This window comes from Bombyx mandarina, chromosome 03 (genome assembly GCF_030267445.1).
Source record: "Bombyx mandarina strain Sakado chromosome 03, ASM3026744v2".
Lineage (NCBI taxonomy): Eukaryota > Metazoa > Arthropoda > Insecta > Lepidoptera > Bombycidae > Bombyx > Bombyx mandarina.
The window spans coordinates 3,735,219-3,753,679 of NC_143210.1; the positions used below are offsets into that span (position 1 = coordinate 3,735,219).

Sequence of the window (18,461 nt, forward strand, 5' to 3'; positions counted from 1 at the left end):
CACCAGCCATTTGAAAGTGACGTCATTTCAGAATTGTATTTAAACAAAATAGTATTAGGAAAAACAATTGAGGCATACGTCCTTACCGTCCAACAAGACGGAACCACGGGAACCTATCGTAGAAAGGATCGCCGCCGGTGACCGACTCGATGTTGTGGTCGGGCGAAGTAGGCGACAGCTCGGCCTCGTTGTGATACATCTCGCGCATTAACTCGAGCCGTTGTCTGTACCGAAACATGTAAACGATTTAAGCAACATATCGTTTTTTATTTCATATCAAGATAATTGTTGTGATGATGAGACTGATGACGGACGATAAAACTTGACTTTTATCCCGTAGAAATCGATACAGAACTCAGGGCTGGTTTGCAAAAGGAACTTTCTCGAATTTCAGAAGATGCAATATAAGCTATTTACAGTACAGCCGATTAACGGAAACAAAATCAAGTTTTAGAAACAAACAAAAATAAACACGATTTATATAATATGATAAAACTTTCAGTATTTTAAGGAAGGGATAATAAACAGAAAATGAAATAAGAAAGAATGTACGTTAGTTCATACAGTTTAAGATAAGAAATGCACAGCAAGCACAGCAAATATCATCAAAGGCTGCTAAATACTATGGGTTCGAGGCATGCAACTAACAACATATTTATTCTTTAGTACGAACATACGACATGTAGGTATTTGATCAATTTCTACAAGCAAAGAATGGTTAGCATGGTAATGGTAGTAAAGAACGTTCGTCTCCCGGGATCGTTAACTAGGAACCATTAAAGCAGCCTTCCGATATTTTTGCCCCTGTAAGCGTGGATCCGCACATCGACAGCTTTTCCACCTCCGTCTTCGTACTGAAGAGGAGGAAGAACCATTTTTTGTTAAGCTTCAGCCGTTTGAGAGACAAACCTCGATGGTAGCAAGTTGGCTAGGGAGAGGCGGGTTTGTTGCGCGCAGGCCGATATACATTGTAGGATGTCGGCGGGCGGGGGCGGCGCCCCGATCGAGGGCGGAGCACCTAGGGGCGTGGTCTCCTCGTCCTCTACGCACGAGCTCTCGTTCATGTTGTATATCTGACGCATTAGCTCCAGACGATGGCTATGGACAATACACTGCCTTGTAGCCTACGGCCCGCCCCTCGAATTTTAAATCGATATTTTTGTCTTATATTTTAAACCCCATTCCGGGTGCTTTTAACACTAATAACATATCTATCACTAGAACCATACTATTTCTAGACAATACGTATTGCCATATCTAAAAATTAATTACAAAAAAATACGTATTTTTTTATGTTTGACGAGTGTGTTATTTAAACTAATGTGACAAGAGTCTAATTTAAAAATCGAAATCTGTTTTTGTATATTATTATAAATATTTATATTATTAAGCAAAAATGAACATATAAATAATAATAAGAAGCAGCAAATGAATAAGGCTAGATATATATAACAATGTGACACAGCTAACATTCACTCCTATTAATATTACATGAAATTTTACTTACCTGACTGTTCATATATAATTCATAAAAACTCAACAAATATGCTTTAGTCGATACTCTTTTGGGCTTCAAACATGAATTTGTAGTTCTTATGAAAAATATTATATACAAATTGTGTATTATGGTTTTTATAAAATGTATTTTCTGTCTTTCACATACTAATTTCGGCGGCTTCAGCAAAATGTCACCTTTATATTATATTACCTACCATTATAGTTTAAATAAACAAAAAAATAATATTATAAAAATAATCAAAATCAAATGCAACAAAAGAATCTAACTACTTAATACGGTGTTGTATTTTTTATAAACAAATATTACAGAACTGAATCAAAATAAATAATAATAATATAAAATATAATATTTTATTACAACTACACTTTCTCGATTGACGTGCGTCTCCACTAAACACCTTACGCTATATCGATCAAATTATCGATATTTTTGTGTCAAACCTTGCAGAAAAGTAATGTCGGCAAAACTTCTTTCAAGAACTCGATTGCCTTAGAAGTATAACTTTAAGAACTTAGTCCACACGTCACTTTAAAATCTGTCCTAATCCACTCAGGATAAAGAGATTTTAAATCGAAACGGACACACGGACTTTTTGGCGGGAACGCGAGGAGTGAAGTTATATGATTTCTTTTATTTTGTCTATTTAGTATTTCTTCAGTTTTAAATGTGTAATAACGGTGGTTTGTTAACTGTTTAATATCCGTGAAAGTGCACAAATGTGGGAAATTGAAACAAAGCCGCTGGACGTAACTTCTCGAGATCCTCCAAAAAGTCCAGTGAAAAAGTCTCAGTAAATGACCACCATTTTACTGAGATTATATTTCATCCTATATCATCTTATCTCGTTTCATTTCATTTCATGCCAAATGATTAAGTTTCCTTCGTTTTTTTATTATTCATAAATTGTCAATAATTAAAACGTTGAATTACAAAAATCTTATCACTCGACGCTGGCTAATGCACAAACCGTGCCGGAGCCAAAAAATAAAGAAGAAGAATAAATAGACTCACCGTAGCTTCTCTAGGGTCCAGTAGTGCGTGGCGCCGTTCTTGGTGTCGGTGACCTCGACGGCGACCACCGTGGGCGCGCTGGGCCGGTACTCGTCATCGGCGTCGTCGCGGGGGGCCAGCTCCGCGGGGAGGGGGGAGTACGGCGTGTCCGTTAGCAGAGTGAACTGAAACTGAACTTTCTTGCGCAGCTCCACTGAGATCGCGTTTGCTTCCTGTTTAAAAAAAAAACGAAAACGTATTTAAAACAAAACATTCACTCTCAGAATATTACAAACATCAGAGGTACATTCTCTCGTTTGTAAATAGTTGGTTGAGTTTTCATCGTACTTCAATGGAAATGAGTTATTAAAGCACTGATTCAAATCGTCTTATATAGACTACATACATGAATGTTATTCCCATAACAAGCACTAAAGTAGAAACATAAACCTCTGTCTACGTTGTTTTTTTTTTTTCAGTGTTCAATGAATAAATAGTAGATAATGAATTAATAGTAAGTAAGTACTTATTTAATAGTAGATAATAAAAAAAAAAAAAAATGGTGGTCGATTAGATAACTCTGACATACCTCTTGCACAAAAACAAAAAAAAAGGTAGAGTAATTGTATAATGTTTAATGTGATTTCCTTTGTGATTGTGATTTATTGTTATTTCGTTACATTAAAAGTTAGATTGTTTTTTTATCGTGCTGTCTTGTCCTGTGCCTATGATTAGTTGTGCGCGCAAGGCTTAAGTTACAAGCCAATTTTTTTACTTGTTGTTATTTATTGTGTATCTTTTCTTTTTTGAGCTTGTAATGTGTTTTGTGTGCTTAATAAATAAATAAGTATATAATATAAAAAAAGTATACCTTGAGGAAGATCGCATTTCCCCAGAGGTCGTCTCGGAGCGACGTGAACTGATGGTACTTCCACTTGCGGAAGGCCCAGGCCGCCAGCCCCACCTCACGAGCAGACCAGCACTCCGTCTCGAACAACGGATTCACTGCAGGACATGATTAAAACAGTTTCAATAACTGGGCAATAGGTGGCACTGTTTTTGGTGTTGCCAATAAAAAAATCGTTTTTTTTTTAAAGTTAAACTTCTTTAGAGTCGTTGTGATTTCATGCTCAATGAAACGAGAAAATAAGTCCATAGAGACACAAACACATAAATGTATTAGATTCAGCCGGCGAGAGAATGAGATGGAACACATTATACGTTCTCGGTCTCCTCTTTGTGCGACTCTTCGTAGCATCCCCACTATCGTCTACTGAACATTGTCCATATGTATGCTCCTGTGTAGTGTAGTGTAGATAGTCAGTACATCTACATATATCTATATCTTATTTATAAGTTTCACTTCTACCGTGTGTGACTTGCACACACACACACTTTTTTTTCTACCTATTCTAGTAACCTCGATGGGTTATTCTAGATTCACCGAACTAGTAGGTGAGCTCACGGGGCTCAAACCAGGAATGTTGCTAATAATGGCCCTAACAAGAGCAGTGCTTCGCAGAATCTACCACCGGATCGGAAACGAGACCCACTGAGAAGATCCAGCGGCAAACTCAGTGGGCTGTGTCTGTGGGTTAATTTACTCGCCGAGCCCTTCGTCGCAAGCGACGGGTTCGACGAGGACGGTGACCAGTGCCTGAGGTAACTAAAAAGGAAATTATTTATTTATTTAAAATTTCAACCTTAACAAATCCGTCTAACAATCATTGATTTTTTTTATTGCTTAGTTGGGTGGACGAGCTCACAGCCCACCTGGTGCTAAGTGGTTACTGGAGCCCATGGACATCTACAGCGTAAATGCGCCACCCACCTTAAGATATAAGTTCTAAGATTTCAGTATAGTTACAACGGCTGCCCCACGATGTTATTCCTTCACCATGGAAGTCAATCGTGAACATTTTGAATGAAACTCTGAAATATTTTTTGCTTTTGCTCTTGAACTTACCGAATATATCTTCATCGTTATGGAAGTCCTCGGGCGTGTAGGAGCTGTACATGGACATCGTTACGCTCTGCTCCTCCACCTGACGCTGGAGAGCATCGATGCGAGCCTCGTAGTTCTAAATAAATATATACATTCTTAGTTAAAATCCATATTGACCTTAAAGGCGAAACAGCTATTGTTACTAAGCGTCATCTTAACTTTAAATTAGTTTTTTGATTTCTTTAGAAATAATTTGAATTTGTTAGTACATACTCGTATTTCAAAGTGGTCAGTGTTGAAAAAAACGTTTGGGATTTATGTAAATGTTTTATACTATAAACGAATTGCTGTTCGTTAGTCTCGGTAAAACTCGAGAACGGCTGGACCGATTTGGCTGATTTTGGTCTTGAATTATTTATGGAAGGTCCAGAGAAGGTTTAAAAGGTAGATAAATATGAAAATGCTCGGAATTAAATAAAAATAACAATTTTGTTTTCCGTTAGATGTGTCGGACGGATTCCTTTTGTTTGTTTTAAGTTTATTTTATACAAAAGTATAGGTCTTTTATATTTTATCGATTGAGGCACTACGAAGTCTGCCGGGTCAGCTAGTATAATATAAAAATGAACAGGATCTAAAATGGTAACATTGTAAATGTCATATTGTCTGTGGTCTTAGTTCCATAGAGTTTTCTACATTCAGAGTGTCGTTCAGAGAGTACGTTACCTTACGCTGCTCCTCAAACTGCTGGTCGGCGTGCTCCTTCTCCCTGCGGAACTGTTCCTCGAGGGCCATCAGACGCTTCTGCATCTCCGCCTTCAAGTCTATGCCCTGTTTCTCTAACAACTCGCACTGAGCGAAGTCCCAGTCGACATTCTGATTTTCTGTATCGCTGCCTGAAAATGCAGATAAAACGCTAAAATAAGATATTCTTCATATTTATTAAAACCAGTGGTCCCCCGGTAGTCGAAATTCGACTATAATTAATTGAAATTATAAGTTTGAACATTATTATGGTTCTATTGTCAAAGACTATTCTTTTACTTCATATAATCCCAAATTTCGCTAATATTATAGACAAATAATATTAAAAACAAACAATATTAATCTATTTTCAATTTGACCACAGATTTTAAACAATAACAAAAGTTTGACAATAAACAAACGTGTGTCAAATACATGGTAGTGTGTGTCATGTTTCTTTTATTGATTTGATCTATTTTTGAGGCACAGTTTAAAAAAAAATTGCAATTTGCACTTCCTCTATATTCTCTATAAGTGTGTGAGATTTCATACTTTTCCATACTCTTTCGTAAAAAGGGGTACAAAGTTTTTGCTTCACGTATTAATATGTAGATTAAGGATAGGAAATGACCCTTTTCATAGTTTTCCCTTTGATTCAATATAGAAAACGAATACAATATTGAAAACGATTGGGTCACTTCTATAGAGGTTGTTGCCGCAATAGTGACGTCAATAATAAAAGATTAATACATATAATGAAAACACCGTTTTTGTCTAAGACGGTACATGTGTCTACATGTAGAGAAGCGCCGGGCAACCGGCGTACAGTAAGGCCATAATTGCATGCGCATCGTAACATAATGCTTACGTGTCCCCACAAGTAATAGTCTTTATTTATTTCTTACATTCATAGAAGTTTGGAGGTTTTTTTATTGCTTAGATGGGTGGACGAACTCACAGTCCACCTGATGTTAAGTGGTTACTGGAGCCCATAGAAATCTACGACGCAAATGCGCCACCCACCTTGAGATATAAGTTCTAAGGTCTCAAGTATAGTTACAACGGCTGTCCCACCCTTCAAACCGAAACGCATTACTGCTTCACGGCAGAAATAAGCAGGGTGGTGATACCCGTGCGGACTCACAAGAGGTCCTACCACCAGTAATTAGATTATACATACTGCTCTCAGTAGTGACTTCAGCTGCCGACTCGGTGGAGTCGGTGAGCGCCCTGCTGACGGGCGGATGCTCGCGCGGCTGCCCGGGGTGGGTGAACCGGAACACGTGGTTCTTGCCCAGGATCACGCGGGAGCCGCTCTTCAGTATCACGGGCTCTTCCAGCTACAAGGAATAATACTTTACTTTCTAAGTGTACTTCGAAGATCGAGAAGAAAAAGAAAACCCAGACACACTTGAATGTATCTTTTTTTATCTATATATATATATATATAAATGAATTGCTGTTCGTTAGTCTCGCCAAAACTCAAGAACGGCTGGACCGATTTGGCTAATTTTGGTCTTGAATTATTGTTGGAAGTCCAGAGAAGGTTTAAAGGGTTGATAAATATGAAAATGCTCGGAATTAAATAAAAATTACAATTTTGTTTTTCCTTTGATGTGTCCCCCGTCGGTGGGATTCCTTTAGTTTGTTTTAGGTTTATTTTATACAAAAGCTTAGGTCTTTTATTTATCGATTGAGGCCCTATAAAGTAAAAAAAGTTCATTCATACTTTTTTATTCAATGGCATTGTTCTGTTGGTCGACATTAATTCCTACTGCTTTGCTGTATACAACTTCCTTATAAATTATGAATTCGATTATTAATATCTAGTAAGAATATGACCTTAGACGGGTTATATCACACAAAGATGTTTTGCATTTTGTTTAATTCGTAGCTTGGGACTATTAATTTCAAAAATTACAAAATATTAGTACATATCTATCTCTTTTAATATCAGTGTAGCGGTAGCTATCACAGAACAGAAAATATTTAAAAAATGCCTTAATCGCGCTGACGCCATTTTCACGATAGATTTGCATATAAACAACCAATACTAACGAGCAAATTTCAGCTCGCTCAGCAGAAGATCTTCCTTTTGTAGAGAAACCTAAAAGCAACTAGCATAAGGTCGAATATCGCACCTCCCGTCCGTTAACGTAGACCAGCGCCCCGCGGTGCGGAATGAGGCAGATCACGCCGTCCGCGTTCTCGAAGATGCAGTGTTCGCTCAGTATGTGCGAGCCGGACAACTGGATGTCTTGTGGGACTTTCGCTTCGGATGTTCCCACACGAGTCACACCTTACAACACAAAAGAAAAACGTTAAAATCAATAATAATATTATCTATAGTCTATACTAATATTATAAAGAGGAAAGATTTGTTTGTTTGTTTCGAATAGGCTCCGAAACTACTGGACCGATTTGAAAAATTCTTTTTCCATTAGAAGCCGACATTGTCCCTGATGAACATAGGCTACTTTTTTTAATTTTTAATTTATTTATTTTTTTGGTTTCATGTGTGTTTTAATGTTTCCGAAGCGAAGCGAGGGCGGGTCGCTAGTAATATTATAAAGAGAAAAGATTTATTTGTTTGTTTGTTTGTATTGAATGGGCTCCGAAACTACTGAGCCGATTTAAAAAAAATTAAGCTGTTTGTAAACTATACTATCCCTGAGTGACATAGGCTATCTTTTTTTTAATAAAAATAATAAAAAAATAGATAAAAACAAATATTATTTAAATGAAAAATCATTTAAATAATATTTGTTTTTATCTATTTTTTTATTATTTTTACTTAAACTTTTTTTTAAAAGTTAATTAAAATAATATATTAATATTCAAATTATCTTTATAATTTTCTATTTTTAGAAAACTGACGCCAATGTAAGAGTTAATGTGTGTGTATTATAACTTTATATTTTGAAATTTTTATGATCCGATCGGAGCCGGAGCGGGTCGCTAGTGATAAATAATTTGGTTACTATTCTTCATATATGACAGAGTTCCGTTCTGACTCTGACAGAGACAGACGAACTTTTATACTAAACGCTTAAAGTCGCAATATTTGATCGTGTTAAATATGTTAGTCTCGAATTAAAAAATAGTAGAAATAAAATTGATGGAAGGAACGCGGCCATAAACAGTACAACTGCTGGGAACAACTATCAGGGAAAACGATAGACGGAATAGCCCCTTAGGCTACCAGCGAATAGGTTGAGAAAAATGCCTAAGCATTAATAGCAAATTAGTAAGGCGGTGAAAGGATCTAACGTGGTAGGTTTACTGGTGGTAGGACCTCTTGTGAGTCCGCGCGGGTAGGTACCACCGCCCTGCCTATTTCTGCCGTGAAGCAGTAATGCGTTTCGTTCTGAAGGGTGGGGCAGCCGTTGTAACTATACTGAGATCTTAGAACTTATATCTCAAGGTGGGTGGCGCATTTACATTGTAGATGTCTATGGGCTCCAGTAACCACTTAACATCAGGTGGGCTGTGAGCTTGTCCAACCATCTAAGCAATAAAAAAAAAATCGTATACTGTTAGCTCAGTAAGTTGGTAGCGTAATAAAAGGATAATCTATGTAAAAATTAAATACATTGAAATCTACAAATCGTTCGCCTTCTAGCTAGTCTCATTATTGCATTTCCATGATACATGGAACTTATCGAATTAAACAATAATATTTTGGTCGGGCAGTGTCGTATAATAACCACTGACCGTCTTTGATATAGTAAAGCAGGCATTCGGACAGGTTCGGGTCTTCGTTCAAGTTGACGAGGTGTGGCGTTTTCTTCGGCGAGTATATGCCGACGGTGATGCCCTCCTTGACTGCAAGACCCATTTCCGCGAAGACCGCTTCGCGCTGGACGCGGATCTGTTCCGTCCGCTTGAGTTTTTCCTCCCAGGTTTCGTTGAGTTCTACGAATGTGACGGTAGTTTGTTTAAAGGAAAAATGACGGTAGTTTGTTTAAAAGAAAAATGACGGTAGTTTAAAAGAGTAGATATCTCACAGGTCGAATTCAAAACGTTATATCGTCTTCCCGCATTAAAAGTGTATAATCTCAAAACTTACTAATTGTACAGGAGAGTGTTTTAAAGGTTTAACATGTGATATTAAGTAAGATAAAATTATGTATTAATTTTGTTAATAGTAGTCAAAACTTAGATGACTAGAAAAAAAAACCAAAACTAAACTACGCTCTTTTGAAAGTATTTATGAGAAAAATACTGGTGATACCAAATGATTCCGTATATTAACTCAATTTCGAATATTTTTGGAAATTGTACACTTTTAATGCGAAAAGACGATGTATACAAGTTTGATTGTGATATTGTAATTTGAAGAGCAGCACAATAAAATATACCTGGTTAAACCAAATGAAGTGGTTTTGATGCAAATTTCTCTTGCTAGAGCTAGTGTTCACAAGTCCTTCTAGATCGAGCCTTAGTAGCTCACTTCAGTCCGCGCGTAGTTGGAATAACCCTTTAGGCTAGACAGCGGTAGGCAGCGGCTTGGTTCTGCCCCTGGCATTGCTGTAGTCTATGGGCGACGGTAACCACTCACCATCTGGTGGGCCGTACAAGGACTATAAAAAAAGGCTACCAACAATTTGGTAAAGGAAACAAAAAATGCAAAGTTTCTGGTGTTTTTGGTATTGATATTCAGTACTCACCAGCGATAAGCTTCTCGGAGGCTTGAAGCTGGTCCACTGCCTCTTCAGCAATGGTGGTGGCAGCTCGCGACAGCTTCGGCGACAGAACCTCTGCTTCGCTCTTTTTGCGTTGCGGCGACGAATTTTGTTCGCCTGATTTAAACCGCAGTATTTTCAATTTCCATGTTAATGTTTTAAGAGTTTTCTCATTTATAAAAAAAAAGGGTTATTACATAATAATATTTTGAAAATGAACGGTATTTTTTTGTTTTACAGTCCCATTGTTCACGTATGACAAGCAACATCAGGGTTAGGTTAGCACTTAAAATCGAATGTTTTTTTATTACTATCCTTTTCAGTATATCTATACGATAATGAAAATCGGTAATGGATAGATATAAACTTTTATGTTATTGTGGACGTAAAATTGCTGGTTTTCGATTTTAAATATTTGGTCATTTCGTTGTATGTATGTATCATTACATTAAACGAGCATTTTGCATCACAATAAATAATATTATAATACAAACAGCATTAATAATACGTAAGATGACATGCAAAATGTTGCCAGCTACAAAAAGCTTTTTTTTTCTTATTGCAATACAAAATTTTACCCTTCTACAACCTTGAGACTGTTCGAATTTTGATGCATTACCCAATTACAGTCTATACCCGAAATAGCTATAAAGATGAAATCGAATTGAAAGAAACGAGAATTTAAGTGAGGCAAATAAATATATATTTTCACAAAATCGACAATACGCAACATCGAAAGCTGACCCCAAATAAATTATACTCTTACGGCAAACGAATATAGCTAAGTATTTATAACTAAATACAATATCTTAATTCATTTTTTATGTACGGAGATAATAGTCGATTAACACCAATAAAAGCGCATATATATGATAAAGACCCACTCTATTCAATAAATATTATTATGCAAATTCAATACGTGTACATTAAAAGTACTTTTCGTACGCCTACGCCACAAGCGTTGAAAGAAGGGTGCAAAATAAATTGCTCTCAAGTGTTGGGTTGCCAGTATAATATTTTTTTTGTGACAACCCAGAACTTCAATGGAGGCTAAGCGTACAGGTGGGGTGTACATATGCAAAAATGCGCAAGCCTCGTTTTTTTTTTTGTTTGTTTACTTACTGATTGGCGGTTCTTTCTTTTCGTAAATGACTCTACCGTCTGGTCCTAGTACGTGAGGGTTTTGAAAACAAAGATAAAATATCTTAGTTAATACCTTTTTTTTTTATAACGAATAAGCAAATGAGACTGTGGCGTCGGTTTCTTTCGTTCATTCTTTTTTTAAACTAACATTCACACAGAACACTCTATGTTTGTTCACGTGACGACTACGAACACAACCTAAATTTAATTTACAAGTGCTAAAACAGTTCAGTTCGATGGATGAAATACAGAAGCGCAAGATTTAAAATAAATGCAATTTTAACAAAACTTTCTTAATACAGTATTTCACCTATCGACGATATGCAAGAGGTAACCAAGGCAAGAACGTGACGCTAATTCAATCGTACCTTCTTCCACGTCGATCCCTTCAGCCTTGAGCAGTTCGCGAAGCTTCAGGATCTCCTCTTTGAGTTCGCGGATGAGTTTAGCGTTCGCGTCCTCGTTCACGATCGCCTTGCATACGATCTGTTTGGCTCGATCCGCGTATCTGTTTGGTTGCACATTGCCTAACATATTTATTGTATTCGCTAGAGGAAGCCGTTCGCGCACCTACCACTCACATTTACTGGTGGTAGGACGTCTTAGGAGTCTGCGCGGGTAGGTACCACAACCACCCTACTTATTTCTAGTGTGAAGCAGTAATGCGTTTCAGTTTGTAGGGTGGGGCAGCCGTTGTAACTATACTGAGAACTTAGAACTTATATCTCAAGGTAGGTGGCGGCATTTACGTACAAGAGGTCCTACAACCAGTAATTTATTCCTTTACCGTGGAAGTCAATCGTGAACGTTTGTTAAGAACGTATTATATTTAATTAGAAAAATTGGTACCCGACTTGGATTCGAACACCGGTGCATCGCTACATACGAATGCACCGGACGTCTTATCCTTTAGGCCACGACGACTTCAAATTATACATACAAATAAAATAAAAAATATATAAAATAGTCCGGTGAGAAGGCTGAAAAAGCCCTTACATTCCGTTCCGTTACAGCCCGTTCAGCCCATTGATTCATCATCTCAGCCTACACTGTCCACTGCTGAACATAGGCCTCTCCAAGTGGTCTTCAGTGCGGCCGGTCCGTTGCCACCTGCATCCAACGTGACCCAGCGGTTCTTACCAGGCCATTGATTCAGTGAAAATAAATCTTAGCACTTCACCTCAGTGTACTGAGCGTCTCGTCGAAGTTGATGTCGGCCGGCGAGATGGCGGCTATCATGGCGGTCTTCGAGTTCCCGCCGAGGTTCTCGCGGAGCAGCCACGTCAGCACCGAGTCACGGTACGGTATGAAGTCCGCCTTCTTGGACTTCTTGCTCTTAGAGGCCTGTCAAAGTTGGTGCTGATTATAACTTCATTATGTAAAACGTGTATTAATTTTAAAATACAGAGACGGTTATTTAGTTAATGTCAGTCATAAAACCAACTACAAACCAGATCAAATATAATACACGTTTTGCTGAACCGTACTTTTGTTTAGAACAGCAAATGAGTTAGGTTGCGCGTATCATTTCTATGAAAAATATACACACACGATATAAATGAATATGCAATTTCGATAAGGGCACATGTCGCATATTTTGTCAAATACGTTTTTTCATATACATGTAGTTTTGAGGCGTACCTACACCCATTTTATAATAATTCTAGTAATTTTCAATTGCTAATTAACACTAAAATATATCTCAAAAGTTAATATTTTAAATTTTACACTGCTTCAGAAAATAATCAGTTGTTTTCATTTCCTGAACATTTTACATTTTCAGAGATGTGCCCTGTTCGAAATTGCATTATCCTTATTAATGATGATACAACGTTGGGTAAGCCCGCACGGATAAATACCACCATTCTGCATATTTCTTTTGACATAGACGTTATTCTATACAATTGAGATTTCAACCGCATGTTTCGAGATGGGTGGAAGTTTACGTTGATGGCTACGAACTCCGGTAATCACTTTACACCGACCGGGTAAAAGCGGTGAGGTTGTCCGTCCAACTGCGTAATAAAAAAAAAATTGCTTCCACCGGGATCATCACACCTTAACTACGTATTATCAGAGGCACAATACAAACAAGCCATGTGGTAAGTTACAGAGAAATGAATGACAATGAATATATATATATTTTTAGAATGGTTTAAATACCGCCGATTATCGCTGTTATAATGTTTAATGACAAACAGTTATTGACAAATTTCGTACATCAGATTTTACACATTTCGTTCGATCATGCCACTTATACAGGGTGTCCCCCAAATTGTATTATCATCATTAACGCCCTCGCAACTGGTGTAGGGAGTCCAACACTCATACAAATATTAGCCTATCCATTAAGTACATGTATTTTCTACATGGATACCAAGTTTCAAGTCAGTCGGATGCACGGTTGAGTAGTTATAACGGAACATCCGTAAAAACCACTGTAGATTTATTTATTAGTATAGATTTAATGTGATCAATGTTGGTATTATAGCCATGTTTCGTCTTGACATTGTGGGACACCCTGTATAACAACAATCAGTCTAGAACACAAGAAGAACGTCTAGATTGTTCCACACTAACACCCCATACAGACTAACTAGCAAAAGGTATACTTACCGACTACGCAATCCGAAATGCAATTCCGTGCAAGAAAACAGCATAAGAATAGTGAATATCAATATAAACATTTCATACATTTTCTTTTACGTTCAAGCCATCTAAAATCTATTTACTACACGAAGTTCAAATTTAATCTATAACATATTCATTCGTTTAACAAGAAGAAAGTTAATGCTTTATTGGTGTCATACTTACAATTTCGGCTAGAGCGGAAATCACTTTGCCGAGTGTGGTCAAGGATTTGTTGATGTTAGCTCCTTCCTTGAGACGAGTTCCTTTGGCTCCGGTAGAATCGGCACGTTCCGAGCCGGCCAGATCGACAAGCGATATTTTCGAGACCTAAGATTTACCATCGTTAGATGAGATTAAGGAAACTGTCAAGGAACGTTTGTGCAACAAGGCATATTATAAAGTTAAGGATTATCTACTAGATGGCACTACGTGGGAATGAAGCGTTCGCTCCTGGCCTTTTCATTTTTCATTATTATTATTATTATTATTTTGTAATTGTATTTTTTGACTTGTTTTTTCGTTTATTGCAAATATTGTTACTTATTTAAAAAAAAAAAAAAAGAAAATATTTGAGAAAAAACAAAAAAAAAGACCGCTGAGTTTGTTTCGCCGGTTCTTCCCAGGACTGTGGCTTTTTTTTAGAACCGGTGGTAGAGTTAACATTTGTTATTTATATTTTGACATTCAACAAGTGTGTTATACTGACATCTAAGTTGAAATAAATGATTTTGAATTTGAATTTGAGATCGTGAGGATCGTAATACGTAAACGCGTAGGGTACAATATACGTGCCTTTTCGGACATCAAATTCGTAGTGAGGTCATGACGTTGCTGCGTGAAGAATATGGTGAAGACGGCGTGGGAGCGAGACGACGTCTCGTTCATGTTCGTTGCCGCCACGGTCCTAGCAGACGAAACGATTAGTTAATTCAAGCAAATTTCAACCAAATTAACTAATCGTATGGTATGGAATCATTTGTAAGCAAAGGTTAATCCACAGACACAGCCCACTGAGTTTCTCGCCGGATCTTCTCAGTGGGTCGCGTTTCCGACCCGGTGGTAGATTCTGCGAAGCACTGCTCTTGCTAGGGTTAGTGTTAGCAACGTCGTCAAATTTGAGCCCCGTGAGCTTACCTATTTGTTAGGGTTACGCTGAAATTGCCTCTCAAGGCCATCAGCTTAGATAGAAAAAAAACTAAGGTGCAAATCGCGGATTGTGTTATCGAGTTAAAAATCGAATTCACAGACTTTTAAATGATCCAACATTGCCAATAAAACGGTGAGTGTAACAAAAAAACTACTAAATAAATTTGTCTCACCTAGCTTTGTTACCCTCGTCGATGAGATCGTAAATGTCTTGGTAGGAGGTGACCGCCAGTTTGCTTAGATCCTCCACGTACGGTCCGAGGGCGGGGTGCTCACGGACCCGAAGATTTCCCTTATTCTTAGGGTTCAGTAAGTCACGAACCCGTTCGCAATAAATTTCCATATACGACACTTCAACCTGCATCATGCGAATTTTGTGTTTTTTTTTAAATAACACAAGTAATAGATATAATTAATTAATTTTTTATTGCATTTCGAACCAACAGATCAATTGCATCACTCACCGAATATTTGAGATCATCGGACGTAGTCTGTCTGATGCGCCTGAACAGATCCTTGCAGATCTGAGGAATGATGCCCTCCTGACCATCCTCACCGCGGCCCATCATCGTATAAGATTTACCAGCCCCGGTCTGACCGTAAGCGAATATGCATATATTGTAACCTGAGAAAGGAATTTGATTTAAAGACATTGCCATTACAAGATAATGTAGATCTATCTATCAGTCATAAGAAGCATCTCGATTTTGATATGAAATATCGAAAAGATATGTTGCACTAATTCTCATAAATATAAAAAACCCTTCCGCGGACAAAGACACCTGTGTGCTTAGTGCGAGTTTTTTAACGTTTTCGATAGCGTAAAAGTTAACGCAAATTTGTATGGAGTTGAAACAGCGCCTCTAGCGGCAAACGTTTCAAATCCATACAAATTGTAATTAACTTTTACGCTATCGATAACTTTAAAAAACTCGCACTAAGCACACTGGCTAAAGGCATTCATTTCCATTTCGAATTCCTTGAATGACTACATTAAATGGACATATTTTATCTTTATCTTGATCAGACGAAAAAACAATGATTCACCAAGTAACTTGTGTTTTTATAATGCAACCTACTTTGTTGATGATAGATCACCATAAAACATTTAAAACTAGAGACTTACCAAAATTGTACACGACTAATACAACATAGTACATTAAACATTCTGTAATAAAAACTCACCGTCGAAAGCGTGTTGTAACATCTCTTCACCGATGTCTTTGTACACCATGACTTGTGATGAAAATTGGGGATCATTTGGCTGCAACAAAACCAAAATTTAAATTTTTAATACAATTATGAATCTTAGCGACTATTGATCGCTGGAAGGATACAATCCTGCAGAACCACCTTGAAATATTGTCTTTAAAGCTCGTTTGACTTATGACATAAATTCAATAAATTCTTTTAAAATACAAATTTATAAACGTACTCTTTTTTAATTGATTTACTGAGAATCGGTGTCATAGCGCTCGGTGTTTTCCGAGCACTATGACATGTCCTTCTTCAAACGCGGCTTGCGGAGAGTACTTTATGGTAGGCAGCGGCTTGGCTCTGCCCCTGGCATTGCTGACGTCCATGAGCGACGGTGACCACTTACCATCAGGTGGGCCGTATGCTCGTCTGCCTACAAAGGTAATAAAAAATAAATAAAAAAATTGGATAGCATTTTTAATGTTAATGTCGCAGACACTAATTTATTTATTAGTCGAACTATAAATGTACTGTTTACACTTTTCTATTTTTTTATTGCTTATGTAGATAGCCCGGCAAAGTGAGTGAAGCTACTGCCTACGTACATATACCTACATATGTGTATTCCAAATCGTTTACAAAATAAAACTCAATATCGAATCTTGTATTCAAGAATTTAGTATTTAATTATCTGCCGCTACTTCGCCGCTCTTCTCATACAGAAATTTACTTTTGTCTCGTTGTAAAAAATCGCCTTCTATTTATCCACTCACTGCACTCAGCAAACAATTGTAGTCCGGGAGCCAGGGACTAGGTATAATCTGACAAATTTTCAAGTGGGAGGAAATTACTGAAAAAAACTTTTTTCTTCTATGCGTGGGATGCTGCCACTGCCCGCCCCACCCACGGAGTCGCAGCTGACGGTCGCGAGTATTCATAGTATAGGTCCCTAATGCATTTTACGAAGTTTCGCTCGAGAAGAAATAATTGACCGAAATTGTACCTGGCTCCTGGACCATTGGTGGAACATACGTTCCTTGCAAATGCACTTCCCGAAAATCAAATTCGGAATCTCGGAATCGAAATCAATTCGTTATTACATACAAATATCATAAATTGCGTTCTCGAAGCGGTTAATATTCCGACAGCAGCTGAACGACGGTACGCGAATAAATTTACAATAATTTGAATGGATTACAGCATTACCTACTCGTTGACTGAATATGCAAATGAGCAATGGGCATTAGGCACGAGAGTAGCAATTAAAATCAGTCACAGTCCATAAGTACTTTTACAATTTAACGAGTTAGACGGTAGTTGAATTTGTTTTCATAATAAAACAAAATAAACCACGAGTGGTTCGCAAAACGTAACCAAAAACACACAGAGTTCAACAACATCACTAGTTTACGATCCATTAACGGTGCTTTTAGGCACCACAAGCACCGGTCGCCGTCCTCGTCGAACCCGTCGCTTGCGACGAAGGGCTCGACGAGCGAATTAACCCATAGACACAGCCCACTGAGTTTCTCGCCGGATCTTCTCAGTGGATCGCGTTTCCGATCCGGTGGTAGATTCTGCGAAGCACTGCTCTTGCTAGGGTCAGTGTTAGCAACACTCCGGTTTGAGCCCCGTGAGCTCACCTACACACGTTAGGGTGAAGCTGAAATAGCCTCTCAAGGCTATCAGCATAGGTGGGATAAAAAAAAAACTAGTTTACAAATTCCACTATAATCTAGTCGTTTTCAACAACTACTAACGCATTAGTTACATCCTGTCTTCACAATCATAGCGTGCAATGCGATGCAATGCAATAAATTATAATTGATACATGAATAGTTCACTGATGTAGCTTTGAATTTTCATTTTATTGCATTCGAAGTAAATGATACAAACTGCTATACAAATTTAACAACAGATTTTACGACGCTTGCACTTTTTTTTATATCAAAAAGCTTTGTTAATAACTATATAGTCTCGTAATTTTAAATTTTATTTTCGGCGTTTCATACGACCGATATCATTAAGAACCACTACACCTAATTAGGTAAGGCCACAACAACAAAAGCCATAGAAATAGTGCGGAATAATCGAATAATCCTATAATCTGTTTTAGTCAATTTTAGGTAGAATCGATATACTCGTAAGCCACCACGGGAGAGACTTACGAATATATTTTTTTTGTATTGCTTAGATGGGTGGACGAGCTCACAGCCCACCTGGTGTTAAGTGGTTACTGGAGCCCATAGACATCCACAATGTAAATGCGCCACCCACCTTGAGATATAAGTTCTAAGGTCTCAAGTATACATAGTTACAACGGCTGTCCCACCCTTCAAACCAAAACGCATTACTGCTTCACGGCAGAAATAGGCAGGGTGGTGGTACCCACCCGCGCGGACTCACAAGAGGTCCTACCACCAGTAATTACGCAAATTATAATTTTGCGGGTTTCATTTTT

The 18,461-nt window shown here is 37.8% G+C and overlaps 2 protein-coding genes across 2 annotated transcripts in view; one reads left to right on the forward strand and one right to left on the reverse strand.

The window, feature by feature from the left end:
- Vps11 (vacuolar protein sorting 11) overlaps window positions 1-18,461 on the forward strand; it is a 230,773-nt gene that overhangs the window by 43,465 nt on the left and 168,847 nt on the right. The window lies entirely within an intron of this gene.
- LOC114250478 (kinesin family member unc-104) overlaps window positions 1-18,461 on the reverse strand; it is a 62,898-nt gene that overhangs the window by 19,050 nt on the left and 25,387 nt on the right. Inside the window, 18 exon segments of the mRNA XM_089736575.1 lie at window positions 87-224; window positions 910-1,098; window positions 2,531-2,742; window positions 3,381-3,514; window positions 4,476-4,590; window positions 5,181-5,350; window positions 6,379-6,538; window positions 7,340-7,497; window positions 8,913-9,113; window positions 9,869-10,000; window positions 11,006-11,050; window positions 11,395-11,534; window positions 12,207-12,370; window positions 13,841-13,984; window positions 14,450-14,561; window positions 14,977-15,161; window positions 15,268-15,428; window positions 15,989-16,067. Coding sequence (XP_089592701.1) covers window positions 87-224; window positions 910-1,098; window positions 2,531-2,742; window positions 3,381-3,514; window positions 4,476-4,590; window positions 5,181-5,350; window positions 6,379-6,538; window positions 7,340-7,497; window positions 8,913-9,113; window positions 9,869-10,000; window positions 11,006-11,050; window positions 11,395-11,534; window positions 12,207-12,370; window positions 13,841-13,984; window positions 14,450-14,561; window positions 14,977-15,161; window positions 15,268-15,428; window positions 15,989-16,067 — 2,639 coding nt within the window.